This window comes from Denticeps clupeoides, chromosome 1 (assembly GCF_900700375.1).
Source record: "Denticeps clupeoides chromosome 1, fDenClu1.1, whole genome shotgun sequence".
In the NCBI taxonomy this organism is placed as follows: domain Eukaryota; kingdom Metazoa; phylum Chordata; class Actinopteri; order Clupeiformes; family Denticipitidae; genus Denticeps; species Denticeps clupeoides.
Window position 1 is genome coordinate 20,390,941 of NC_041707.1, and position 13,663 is coordinate 20,404,603.

General features: G+C 41.7%; 1 protein-coding gene across 1 annotated transcript; it reads left to right on the top strand.

Annotated features, from left to right (window-relative positions):
• The first annotated feature begins 6,685 nt into the window (after positions 1 to 6,685).
• tmem116 (transmembrane protein 116) lies at positions 6,686 to 13,015 on the top strand. The gene is made up of 11 exons (XM_028990071.1): positions 6,686 to 6,847; positions 7,196 to 7,242; positions 7,338 to 7,401; positions 7,622 to 7,750; positions 9,864 to 9,968; positions 10,097 to 10,146; positions 10,295 to 10,378; positions 10,492 to 10,633; positions 11,250 to 11,394; positions 11,833 to 11,912; positions 12,104 to 13,015. Exons 1-11 carry the CDS (start codon positions 6,779 to 6,781, stop codon positions 12,284 to 12,286), a joined length of 1,098 nt encoding a protein of 365 aa, XP_028845904.1. The 5' UTR covers positions 6,686 to 6,778; the 3' UTR covers positions 12,287 to 13,015.
• Positions 13,016 to 13,663: the final 648 nt, after the last annotated feature.

A 13,663-nucleotide genomic window follows, 5' to 3' on the forward strand; every position in this document is an offset into this window, starting at 1 on the left:
GAAAATGGAGTTGCATATAGTGATGCATGTGATAGTACACTCTGTACATAATGCATTATACACATGGTACACATGGTGCGGGTGTAAACCTTCTCTACCTAAACTTCTGTGCATGTTAATTTGATTACTAAACATCATTTAGATTGTGAAAGTGAATTGATTTGCCAATGGGATTAATTAAAATCGGTCAATTCAATATGCTTAAATGGACCACCTTTATTTGTCTAGTCAGACTTTCTCCTTGTAAACAAACCATTTGTGCACCCTTTCTTAACATGCCATGCACACTCACAGGACATCTGCATATTTTTTGGACAAAAAGTGTCCTCAACCAAGATGTTGATGGATGAACTTGATAAGACACAGGGAATCAAGAGCATTGTGTAAGTTATGTAAGATGTAGAAGTCATTACCACAATATTGTCATTATTGGACCTTCTTTGCAGACAGAACAGATCTTACACAGATGTTCTATAAAATGAAAGACTCTTCTGTTTCATTCGGCTATTTGCAGCATTTTCTTTTTTTTTTTTATTCTAATCCTGCCTTGACAGGCTTAGACAAATCCCAATTGTTCTCATTTTACTTTACAAGAATCTTGTATTTTGTATTACTAATTTGCAGAAGATGCAGAAAGTATTTTGATTTACAAGCTTTAGATTTTACCTCAGTGGCACAAGGGAAAATGGAGTTGCATATAGTGATGCATGTGATAGTACACTCTGTACATAATGCATTATACACATGGTACACATGGTGCGGGTGTAAACCTTCTCTACCTAAACTTCTGTGCATGTTAATTTGATTACTAAACATCATTTAGATTGTGAAAGTGAATTGATTTGCCAATGGGATTAATTAAAATCGGTCAATTCAATATGCTTAAATGGACCACCTTTATTTGTCTAGTCAGACTTTCTCCTTGTAAACAAACCATTTGTGCACCCTTTCTTAACATGCCATGCACACTCACAGGACATCTGCATATTTTTTGGACAAAAAGTGTCCTCAACCAAGATGTTGATGGATGAACTTGATAAGACACAGGGAATCAAGAGCATTGTGTAAGTTATGTAAGATGTAGAAGTCATTACCACAATATTGTCATTATTGGACCTTCTTTGCAGACAGAACAGATCTTACACAGATGTTACTCTCTGATTTAAGGCTCTGATTTCTGACTACATTAGGTTTTTGACTTTCTATGGTTGTTTGGCATCAGGAACGCAGGGGAGCATAGTTCATGCATCATGCATAAGAATATTTGTCCTCACTTAGATTGAATGGTTCATGCATGACCTGTATGTACAGTGACCTATAAATGATAATTATCTAACCTGTCGTGATAAAACTTTTTTGCCAACAAAAACACATTCCTGGCACCCCTGCATTTAATTTTTTTTTACAAACTACCTTTGGCAATACAAAATAACGTCTGCGATAACATATATAGATGTACATGTATATAGATATAAAACACAGAGCAGGCAGTCTGGGCTACATTTGGGATACAAACGTACAATCAGTATAGAGTTAAGAAGAGTATCAGTCTGAAGAGTTAAGTGTCTTGCTGAGGGACACAGTGGTATTAAGTGGGGTTTGAACCTGTGACTTTGTGACATCTGGTTCATATGTTCATACCCACTAGGCTGCTACCACCTTTAGTCTCTAGCAAGGTGGTAGTAGTCTAGTGGGTAACACACTTGCCTGTGAATCAGAAGACCCGGGTTCCAATCCCACCTACTACCATTGTGTCCCTGAGCAAGACACTTAACCTTAAGTTGCTGCAGGGGGACTGTCCCTGTAACTACTGATTGTAAGTCGCTCTGGATAAGGGCGTATGATAAATGCTGTTAATGTAAATGTAAAGTTTATAACAGTTCCTGTTAATGTCAACCTAGATTTACCAGTATTGCCTTAGACCATGGGTATAGACTGGCATGTTCTTTAATAACATTCCCTGGCATATCCTCAATTGGTTAATTATATTTCATGATTATAAGTTCCAACTCTCTCCAGTCAATTCAAACATGTGAAATTGTAATGCCAACTTGAATTATTTGCGTAATGTGCTTTGGGTGATGAACCATAACATTATGCTGAATGAATTTACAGTGGCCATGACTGGTTGACTAAAAACATTAAGTCTCAGATGCTTTACTGTTTTACTTGGAGAATAAATGTAATTCAGGTGGTAAAAACTAAATCACGCATCCTGGACTTTCCTTATGATGAAAAAAAAAGGAACCAAGAGACAACTGCTCTTAAGGAGCCAAGCATTACGGTTTCGCTTTCAGTTTGAACTGTGAGCTGGTTGTTAGACATAGATAAGATCTGGCATTCCCATAAGGGTGGAGCACGGGAATGTACCAGTAGGAGTGTTTACCGTGCATGTGACTAATCTCAGACTTGAAAGTCAACAGAATGTTTATGCCATGCATTTTACAGCCTTTCTAATATTGCAACATCTGTGTTTTTCCCTTCTTGACACTAATAGCATTTTCATAGTTTGTCCAGTTTCTACTTCTATTCTGCAAGCTTGTGCCAACAGAAATACAGGGAGTGCAGAATTATTAGGCAAGTTGTATTTTTGAGGAATAATTTTATTATTGAACAACAACCATGTTCTCAATGAACCCAAAAAACTCATATCTATCAAAGCTGAATGTTTTTGGAAGTAGTTTTTAGTTTGTTTTTATTTTTAGCTATTTTAGGGGGATATCTGTGTGTTCAGGTGACTATTACTGTGCATAATTATTAGGCAACTTAACAAAAAACAAATATATACCCATTTCAATTATTTATTTTTACCAGTGAAACCAATATAACATCTCCACATTCACAAATATACATTTCTGACATTCAAAAACAAAACAAAAACAAATCAGCGACCAATATAGCCACCTTTCTTTGCAAGGACACTCAAAAGCCTGCAGTCCATGGATTCTGTCAGTGTTTTGATCTGTTCACCATCAACATTGCGTGCAGCAGCAACCACAGCCTCCCAGACACTGTTCAGAGAGGTGACTGTTTTCCCTCCTTGTACATCTCACATTTGATGATGGACCACAGGTTCTCAATGGGGTTCAGATCAGGTGAACAAGGAGGCCATGTCATTAGTTTTTCTTCTTTTATACCCTTTCTTGCCAGCCACACTGTGGAGTACTTGGACGCGTGTGATGGAGCATTGTCCTGCATGAAAATCATGTTTTTCTTGAAGGATGCAGACTTCTTCCTGTACCACTGCTTGAAGAAGGTGTCTTCCAGAAACTGGCAGTAGGACTGGGAGTTGAGCTTGACTCCATCCTCAACCCGAAAAGGCCCCACAAGCTCATCTTTGATGATACCAGCCCAAACCAGTACTCCACCTCCACCTTGCTGGCGTCTGAGTCGGACTGGAGCTCTCTGCCCTTTACCAATCCAGCCACGGGCCCATCCATCTGGCCCATCAAGACTCACTCTCATTTCATCAGTCCATAAAACCTTAGAAAAATCAGTCTTGAGAGATTTCTTGGCCCAGTCTTGATGTTTCAGCTTGTGTGTCTTGTTCAGTGGTGGTCGTCTTTCAGCCTTTCTTACCTTGGCCATGTCTCTGAGTATTGCACACCTTGTGCTTTTGGGCACTCCAGTGATGTTGCAGCTCTGAAATATGGCCAAACATCTTGGCAGCTGCACGCTTGACTTTTCTCAGTTCATGGGCAGTTATTTTGCACCTTGGTTTTTCCACACGACCCTGTTGACTATTGTGAATGAAACGCTTGATTGTTCGATGATCACGCTTCAGACGCTTTGCCATTTTAAGAGTGCTGCATCCCTCTGCAAGATATCTCACTATTTTTGATTTTTCTGAGCCTGTCAAGTCCTTCTTTTTACCCATTTTGCCAAAGGAAAGGAAGTTGCCCAATAATTATGCACACCTGATATAGGGTGTTGATGTCATTAGACCACACCCCTTCTCATTACAGAGATGCACATCGCCTAATATGCTTAATTGGTAGTAGGCTTTCGAGCCTATACAGCTTGGAGTAAGACAACATGCAAGAAGAGGATGATGTGGACAAAATACTCATTTGCCTAATAATTCTGCACTCCCTGTATATACTATGCATACTAACATAGTAGCATCAATGTTTATTAGCAAACACTGTAACTGTTAGACAGCACAACCTAAACAAAGTAAAAAATGTAGCAGTCGAGTACGATTGTGGCAGCACTGCACTGCACTTATCAGCACCACTTAATGTGACTGTAGGCACTGAGCCTAAACATTTCACCCTTTCAACAATGTGTTGCCCATTGTGTTTCTCAGTGGGGCCAACAGGAGCGCAACCGACCCAGGCCCTTTATGGTGATGCCATTTTTCATTTACATTTGAGGAGATCAGAAGCCTGTGTAAATAGGTTGACTCCATCATTTTCTATAACTGCATTATACATGACCTTTACGTTACTCCTCTTTTTGATAGTGAATGTCTGATATCAGAACAAGCATCAAAGCTTGGGTCTAGGTTTTCTGATTGCATCCCCCTGCTGTCCTGTGCCAGATCGTTGTTATTGGCAAATAATGAGGCATTTGAGAAATAAAGTAATTAATTTGTTGATGTCAATTATGCATATGAGCCTGATTTCAGTAGACAAAAACAAAACTGGGGAGGTAATACATTTACATTTAAGGCAATTGGCAGAACTGTAATACACAGTTCCTCTACCCATTCATAGTTCATAGAGCCGTCAGATCAAAGACATAAAGACCACAGCATCCCACTGCAAACAAGTCTAGACAGCCAGGTGCCTTTAACATAAAAATAAACCACACTCCTATCTGTAATTTTAGATATAGTTATAAAAGTATATATACTGGTCAAAACTATAGTCTCTGTAGTCAAAATGGTAATTAGTCATTATTACAAGTACGAATTGTATTTCCAGATATTGTCATGATCCGACCAGAAAGGGGTTGCTCGTTAGTCCTGTGTAATGTTCCCTAATCGTTTTCACCTCTGTCTTATTGTATAAAGCTGCCCTGTTTGTTTCTGTTCGCGGTCAGGTCTTTGTTATGTTACATGTTCACCATGTTGCCGAATGTCTCCCCTGTCCTGTTCTTCACCCATTAAACCCTGGTATTGTGACGTCGTGCGAATGCGTCCTTCTTCCTCGTCCAGTTTCGTCATCATCTCCGTTCACCTGCCTCGTCATGCCACCATGGTTGTGACAGATATCTGGAAACCTGTTCTTCCTAGTCTGAATTAATAATCTTTAAACTCTTTTAGATAACAAGTGGCACTTTTAAGATTTAATAGCTAGAATTGCTATGTATTGCAGACGTCCATAATTTAATTCTTCCTTGTCAAAATGAACATTTCAGATTTCCACAAAATCTTCTCTCCCTATCCCCTTTTTAGACATCCACTATCTTCCTAGGAGGATGAAATAATGTTTCCCATTCATGTCTATTGGGTACTCCTGGTGTCAAGGAGGGCAGCACCTTTCTCCAAGAAAAACCTCAGGGACAGACTGATATTCTGCAAAAAGTACAGGGATTGGACTGCTGAGGAGTGAAGTGGGGTAAAGTCATTTTCTCTGATCTGTTTGGGTCATCTGGAAAAATGATTGTCTGGAGAAGACAAGGTGAGAGCAACCATCAGTCCTGTCTCGTGCCAACAGTAAAGCATCCTGAGACCATACATGTGTGAGGCTGCTTTTCATCCAAGGGAGTGGGCTCACTCACAATTTTGCCTAAGAACACAGCCACGAATAAAGAATGGTACCAAAACATTGCCTTTTCCAGCATGATGGAGCACCGTAACATAAGGCCAAAATGGCAATTAAGTGGCTCTGGGAACAAAACATTGAAATTTTGGGTCCGTGTCCAGGAAACTCCCCAGACCTTAATCCAATTGAGAACTTGTGTTCAATCCTCAAGAGGCAGGTGGACAAACAAAAACCCACAAATTCTGACAAACTCCAAGCACTGATTATGAAGGAACGGGTTGCCATCAGTCAGGATTTGGCCCAGAAGCAGGTGAATTGCAGAGATCTTGAAAAAAAAAAGACAAACACTACAAATTTTGACACTTAGCATGAACTTGACATAATTGTTAATAAAAGCATTTGAAACTTATAAACTGTTGGAATTATACTTCAGTACACCACAGAAACAACTGACAAAAAAAGATGTAAAATTAATGAAGCCGCATCATTTGTGAAAACCAGCAATTGCATCATTCTCAAAACGTTTGGCCACAACTGTGCTGTGGAAACCGACCTGCACAAGTCCAGCCTGGATGTGCCTCAGACATTTTGAAGAAACTGAATGACCTGGTTAATTGTATTATCTGGTGTTCTTAAACAAATGAGAGCATGTCGTATTTATACAGTCTGCTTTTATTAAAACCCATCAGTCTCATTTTATTCGGATCAACTTTCCATCAAATAAATCTCCATGTGTGCTTCAGAAAACCCTCCACCCTCAATTAACGCCATCGCTTGATAACGTGAATAAAGAGAACATGTACAAAGTTTAAAAAGTAACGTTGCGTGTAACGTTGAATCAGCGTTGCGAGAGTGTTGCTGGAACGTTTTAACGTCCGTCGATCACCGGCTCGTTTGTTCATCCCGCGTCCCGACCGTCAGGGACGGGGAGGTGACAGCGCGTCAGGGGGGTGGGGACAGCTGGCCGCGTCGTCGCCCCGCTCCTTCACTCCTCCGACGCGCTGCTCCTGCGCTGCTGCTCGGACCGAATCGCCAACAACGAACCTGGATTCATTACACGTGCCGAGATGCAGATCTCTTATTCAGGAAACGCCACGCAGCAGAACATCACGCTGCCGACTGAAGACTGGACCCCAGTAGGTTACTGTTTCTCTCCCTATAAAATAATATGAAGATGCTCCTTCTGCTACTTTCTCTCTCGTATGTCTTGTTGGCTGGGTAGAACTAGTTGCCAGTCCTCTCAGTTTGTTTCTGAATTTTATCTGTTAATGGCTCTGATCTGCTTTCAAAATGTTGGTGTGTAAATATCGGCTGCGGTGTGACAGTCACAGCCTTCTCCTAACTAGGCTGCACAACGACAATACAAATTATTTTAATAACTCATAAATGGAACATGAAGGCGAATGATCTGAGGAACATAAGGAGTACAAAACTTTAAATGCACTTATGAGAATGTTTTTGACATTTGCCTGCGTTGTGTTCAGGTGTATTCAGTGGTGAGATGGATCCAGATGATCATGGCGATCCTCAGGTATGACGGAAACTGTTACATAACTGGAGTTTTTACATAACTAACAGGTACCTGGAAGTAAAATAACTGGTGCTCTGTGTGACTGACACATGCAGCGCGATCGGGGCTGGCTCCATCATCGTCTACGCATCCTTCCAGAAACTCCTGCGAACGGCTGAGGTGTGTGTGTGGACGTTTGAGGTGATGTTAGCTATGAGACCATGTGCTGCATTGTTCTGAAACAATAAGGAACATGATCTGTGGGACCCATTTGCCATTAAGTGGAAAATGAGGGGTTTCCTGCGGGCGTTGTCTTTGACTCTGTCTTTTATTAGGAGTGCGTCGTTTCACTCCTGCCTCCCACTCACCGCTCTCTCTCCCTTCTTCTGTATACGTGTAGATTAGACCCTTGTTCCTGCTGAGTGTGGCCGACCTTCTTTTGGCTCTAAGTTGGCTGATTGGGGCTCTGCTGTACACAGAGGCCTGTGACAGACGGAACATCTGCTACAACCTGCACGCTGTGGAACAGGTAACGAACACACACACTGCTGCCCACTGCTCACTAAGGGTGATGGTTATAAGCAGAGGACACATTTTGTTGTGTCACCGTGTGCTGTGCTGCAGTGTTTAACAATGACAATCACTTCACTTTCACATGCTGCAATGAACAATCCATACGTTCTGCATATTGCACATTATAAGAAACATGCATGTCATACCAATTGCATATCTGCTGACTGACAGTGTGTAAAATTATCTATGCAGCGTATCTGGGTGCCAACAATACAGAAATATGATGAATTGTAATCTGTAGGGATTAAACATGAGGGAGGAAACGACGTTGTACTCTTGTAGGTTAGGAAGCAGGGTTTCTTTCTTTGATTCTTGCGATCCTGAAACACAAATCAATGCCTTGCCCTGATCACAAGCTCAGTTTTATCCACAATTCATTTGTTTCTTGTTGGAACATGCTGCTGACTCCAGGCTCTAGCATCTGTTTCCCATTTAGACACATGCATGCGAAAGAGAAAGCAAGCAGCTTGGAAAGCGCACTGCATTTTTTCGCTCTGTAATCACAGATTTGCAGCCATTGTTGGTACTTTCCCTTTGTTACGTGATATGTAAGTGAACCTGTGGGTGTTTTTGTGCCTGTTTATAAGAAATGATATTTTTGTTTTTTGGAAGGAGTTTCCTTCGTAGCATGTGACATTGTATTTTTGTGGCCTATATCAATAGGATGAGCGTCCCACAGGAAAGCTTCCTACAGGCTTTCTCTTCTCCTCTTTCCAAACTGATGGCATGACCCAGCAACAACCAGCCTCCCCTAAAAAGAACACTCATTAGAGAGTAACTGGGACAGTCACAAGTGGAGCATCAAATTTAGCTTGTCTTGGTTATGTTGATGGATAGTGAAGAAGTGAATTAACAAACAGATGAATGAATGAATGAATGAATGTTCTGACCTACTTTCAGTTCACTGCATGTTGCCCATGTGTATGCCTGTGTATTGCGGTCTTGGGGTCACACTATTGGCTTAGTGGGCTTAACCGGCCCCCTCGACACGTGTTTGTTTTTCCACAAAGTAAAGTCTCAGTTTTCTCAGTTTGTCTCTAATTGTGCGATCAGTAAATGCGCGTCCACCATCACAGTACAATATAGCCCTGAGACTCAGGGACCAGAGGCTGTGATGGGCTGTGCCTCACCCAGTTCCCCATCCTGTTATTTTTCAGTGAATCATACTGACGAATCAGAGCGGGGGCTGATTCCAGAAAACAAAGATCATAAATGCCACAGTACAAGTGGCAAATTACAAAGACAGTAAAGGTTCTGTTGTACTGGGTTCAGATTGTAAAAGCTTTTTCGAAATGGGGTGTAAATGTATCACCGGCTTGAACAGATCTATAAAGGACAATGTGCAAAACCATAATTATTGCACCTTGTTGCCCCCAACCGTATATTGTGGGTGTGTGGTTGTAAAAGTCTTGTGATGCATTACATTTACCTTCACTGCCAGTAGAAGAGGGCTGAGATTAGCAGACCTTGTATTGCTTTTCTGTACTCCGTTCCACCCTCTGCTGTCCAGCAGCACGGAAAAAGGAATCTCACCCACAGGATATGCCTGGTCCGGTAGCATTTTTTACCTCCACTCTTGACAGTGAGTTTGCATGCAAGTTTGTTCATACTTGTACTTCGGAGTACAGTGAAATATGTGTTTATAATTGATATATACACAACAAAATCTACGCACATATAAAATAGTGCTTTCCATATAAAGGGTCATCAGTCCTATCTGTCATCTGTCCGTTGGGTCAATTGTCCTGAGTGCAGGAATGATGCTGTTTTAAGTGCAACAGGGCCTTTGCTTAGTCCTTGTCACTTGTACTTTCCTGACATGATGGTGCACATTGGTAGTCACATGCTTGTGTTCATACCGGTGAGGGATTTCGTTTTGTCCTTTTTTTGCTTTTGTGGAATGTCACAGAACTGGCTGCTAATAGCAGAGTTGCATCAAATGACTCATTGACTTTTACTGTAGTTTTTCAAACTTATGTTGACTTGCATAATAAATAAAATAAATAAAGTCAGTGCCATTTGTACAGTATATAAGTGCCAACTCCACATTCTTTTCCCTTGTTCCACAGATACTGTACATGGCGTCCTTCTTCTACACCCTAAACTATGTGTGGGTGCTCTATACTAGACTGAGGGACAAATACTACATACGACTGAATGGATACCCAAGCCAGGTAGCCACATACCTGGCTCCTTACTAAACATCAGCATCGCTTGTCTGTCATTTTGAAGTTCACAGTGTCCCCACCAGTTGTCTCTGTGGGATTCTTCTGTTCTTATGCTGTTTTCCTTTTCCTTTCAGAGTGAGTCGAATTCAGCCTCTTTCAGAGGAACTGTAGCAGTCATTTCATGGTGAGCCTGTAAGAAAAGAAGTTCTTCCTTCAGGCTCAGTAAAACCTGTGCTTGAGGAAGAAACAGTAGAAATGCAATAATAATGCAAGAGGGCCAGACTGGCAAAGGTCATGTTGTGAACATCTCTCTCTCTACCTCTCCCGCTCAGTGTGCTGCCTGCTCTGCTAACAGTCCCCATCTTCATCACAGGAAACCTTGAGCAGTGTTACACGAACTACACACAGCCATACAAGTATGTCTGTACCAATGGCTGTTGTGAGAATTGTTTAAAAATCAGATATACCCAGCGTGGTTTTTGCTGTGGACGTGTGGTCTGTAGAACTGACTGACCACGTTTGGCTGCAGGTGCTTACTGATGCACACAGGGTCATTGTACCACCGGACTGGGGTAGGTGAGGAAGAATCTGCCACTGCATGCAGGGCCATCCATGTGTACAGCATCGCCATCTTCCTCACCACCTTCCTCTTTACACTGCTGGGCATTGTGGTAAGTGTGCTGGGATGTCAGTCTGCATGTGTGTTAAAGTGACAGGAATATAGCAAATTGGCCCTGTTTGAAACAGTGTTTTTTTTACAAGGAAAGACAAAGTAATACTGGTAGATGAGAGTAATGAGCTTTTAAATTACTTTTGAAAAAAATGGCGTCTTTTTTTCTTACGTACATACATTATAACATTATAAGTATTACTTAATTTAATAATTTTATTTCAAGGTATTGAAATATAGCTCAAGGTATTGAACACAGGATATATTTTTTTAATGAATTAGTTTGAGCATTGAGTTTGAGTTTAGATTTAGCGCTTGTTTTTAGGATTAGTCCTAGGTAAATAAATGTGAATTCATGTGTTCATTAATGTATAAGATCTTCCAGGATTATAACCCAGCTACTAATGCATTTGCATTTTGGATTCATAAAGAATATCACTATTGCAAAGTGAACAGAATATAGCACAAAATAAAACAAAAAGATGCAAGGTGCAATAAACAGGGACACAATTTGACTTGTGATAGTTAGTTTCATACTTTGAGTCCTAACTGCTGTTTGAGAGCCATTGTTGCTGATTACAACGACATTCAGGCATCTCTTTGTTGTATGCATGCAGGGGTTTATGGGAAAAGCCCTCTCCCTCTACAAGCATTGCGTCAACTCTCACGGTTACATCGGTGACACGCAGTGGGCCACTCTACGTGTTCTCGAGCGCAGGATGATCCTGTATCCGAGCGCTTTCTTTTTCTGCTGGGGACCAGGTACATAGAGACACACATGCATTTGTGTGCAGTGTTGGGAAGATTGGAAATGTAATTAGTTACAGTTAAAAGTTATAGAAAAAAAATGTAAGAGTAGAGAAACTATTTCAATTTACTTTATGAAAGCAATGGAACAACTGAATGATAGAATGATCTGGCAAATTACTTAGCAGAAGTGGTGTAGGAAATGTGGACACAACCAATGTGATAACCAATCAGAATAGTGCCATAGTCGCAAGGTTTGATTGGTCAATTAATATTTAAATAAGTAACTGTAATTTCATTTTAAATTTTTCTGCAAAAACGGATTACAATTTTTAGTAATTAAAATTACCAAACAGCGTTACATGTAACCCTTTTCTCCCCAACACTGTAGGTGTGTATATCTGCACGCTCACTATTCGCACAGCAGGTAACTCCTTGTGTGTTTTATTGCAGCAACCATTTTGGCTGCCATTATACTTCTTCAGCCAACAGCTGTAGATGGTAGAGTGGGTGTGGTCCTCTATACCCTACAGGTAAACGACCATGGACGTGTACATTACTGCTACATTGCTGGTGACCCTTCCTGTAACTACTGATTAGAAGTCGCTCTGCTAAATGCTGGAATTATGTTTATTTCTAGTGCTGTTCCACCTTGCTCCCCACATCTCAATGTCTGCTTCTCTGCTCCATCCTTCTCTTTGCATTTTCCTGTCTCTCCTTGCAGGCCTTCACCTCTGCCTCTCAGGGTTTGTTGAACTGTGTGGTGTATGGCTGGACACAGCAGCATTTTCACTCCCTGAAGTTAGGCGCCGTGCGGGACGCTGACACCCAGACCCCCCTGCTGCGCGCGCAGAAGAAAGCCTACTACAGCCTGCTCTCCTCCGGCTCCTACATGCAGCATGTCTGATGCCGGGACTGTAAACTTGTGACTGAAACAATCGCCAGGGGCACAAACTTGCTGGCCCTGTACATAAGCAGGCGCCGTTCCTTTCGATCCGCACTTTATTTAAGGTTCCGGGGGCCTCCTGGCCCAGTTGGGAACTAGGTAACCATTCCCATCTGTTCCTCTTCTCAGCAGAACACAGGAGCGTTGAGTTGACAACTGACCATTTTCTTGTGTTGCCACCAGACCTCTTGTGTTTACACCATCAAATACACAAGGAGTTTATTTGTTGGCAGGTCACTCACACAATCTGCAAGACCTCAGAGTTTGCTGCAGAGAGAAGATATCTGCTGGTGTGTGAGACCACTGATACACACACACACACACACACACGCAAGTGTAAAACAGGATCTGAAATCACAAGAAGACCATGCCAGACCTATTAATGCTAAATGACTTTTAACCTGTTGGTATTAGATGTTTAACATTAATATTTAGTGTCATGCCCTCTGTGTCTGTGTTTTTGTACAGTATTTTGTACGGACCCAGACTGACAATTCTGAATATGGTGTAAAGGGAAAATACTTCTAAATAGTACTATGCAGTATTTAAAAACTATGCTTACTATAGAAGGTCTCATGTATGTGTTTTTTTTACGTTACATTTTTTGAGAATGTCTTGTCTTTTTACTTCAAAAGTGTAGCAATTTATATTCATTGTGCCACTGGACAATAAACATCTTTATTTTATTCAGCCCAAAGCACATCATATTTCCACGTGACACTTGCACGGCATTCGTGTCGTTTAAGGACAGTGGCGCCTGGAGGGACCGTGTGCGTGTGTCTGTCTGACATCCGTTCTTTGCAACCCTCTCTCACACGCATGCACGTCGCGTTCGCGTCTTCTGTGTCGCCGTGCAGTCACTTTCTAATCCATTACAATCAACGTGAAATGCGCCGCGACGCGTCGTCTGGATCGTGGGTTCGCAGCGGCGGTTTTAATGGTGCCAAACCAGGGTGGCATCTTGCCATGGGCGGGAAAAAAGTCATTTGCGCAGCAGGAGACCAAACGTTTATTATGTTTCTGTAAATTATTATTACGAAAGGCACGTTTTTGTGCACGAGGTGCAGATATGCTGCCTCCGGCGCTGGGGGTGGATGGGGGCACTCGGGCCAGAACCGCCGCCGCCTGTCTGGGGGGAATCCATGGGAACTGCAATTCTTGCCACTTCGGTGCCCGACTTCTTGATTTTCACTCAAAATAAGATACTTTACGTATGATCGCATTAGAAAATGTAAACGCTTTTCTGACTCTTCACTCAAGTTGATGGGTTAAATGCAGAGGACAAATTTCATTGTGTGTGCCGTGCTGCTGTGTATCACATGTGACAATCACTTCACT

Bases quoted from the DNA above. Each gene is read 5' to 3' on its own strand.
- tmem116 (XM_028990071.1), top strand. From the start codon at position 6,779: ATGCAGATCTCTTATTCAGGAAACGCCACGCAGCAGAACATCACGCTG. The intron at 10,634-11,249 runs GTAAGTGTGCTG...GTATGCATGCAG, and splicing joins TTACACTGCTGGGCATTGTG to GGGTTTATGGGAAAAGCCCT. The intron at 11,913-12,103 runs GTAAACGACCAT...CTCTCCTTGCAG, and splicing joins TGGTCCTCTATACCCTACAG to GCCTTCACCTCTGCCTCTCA.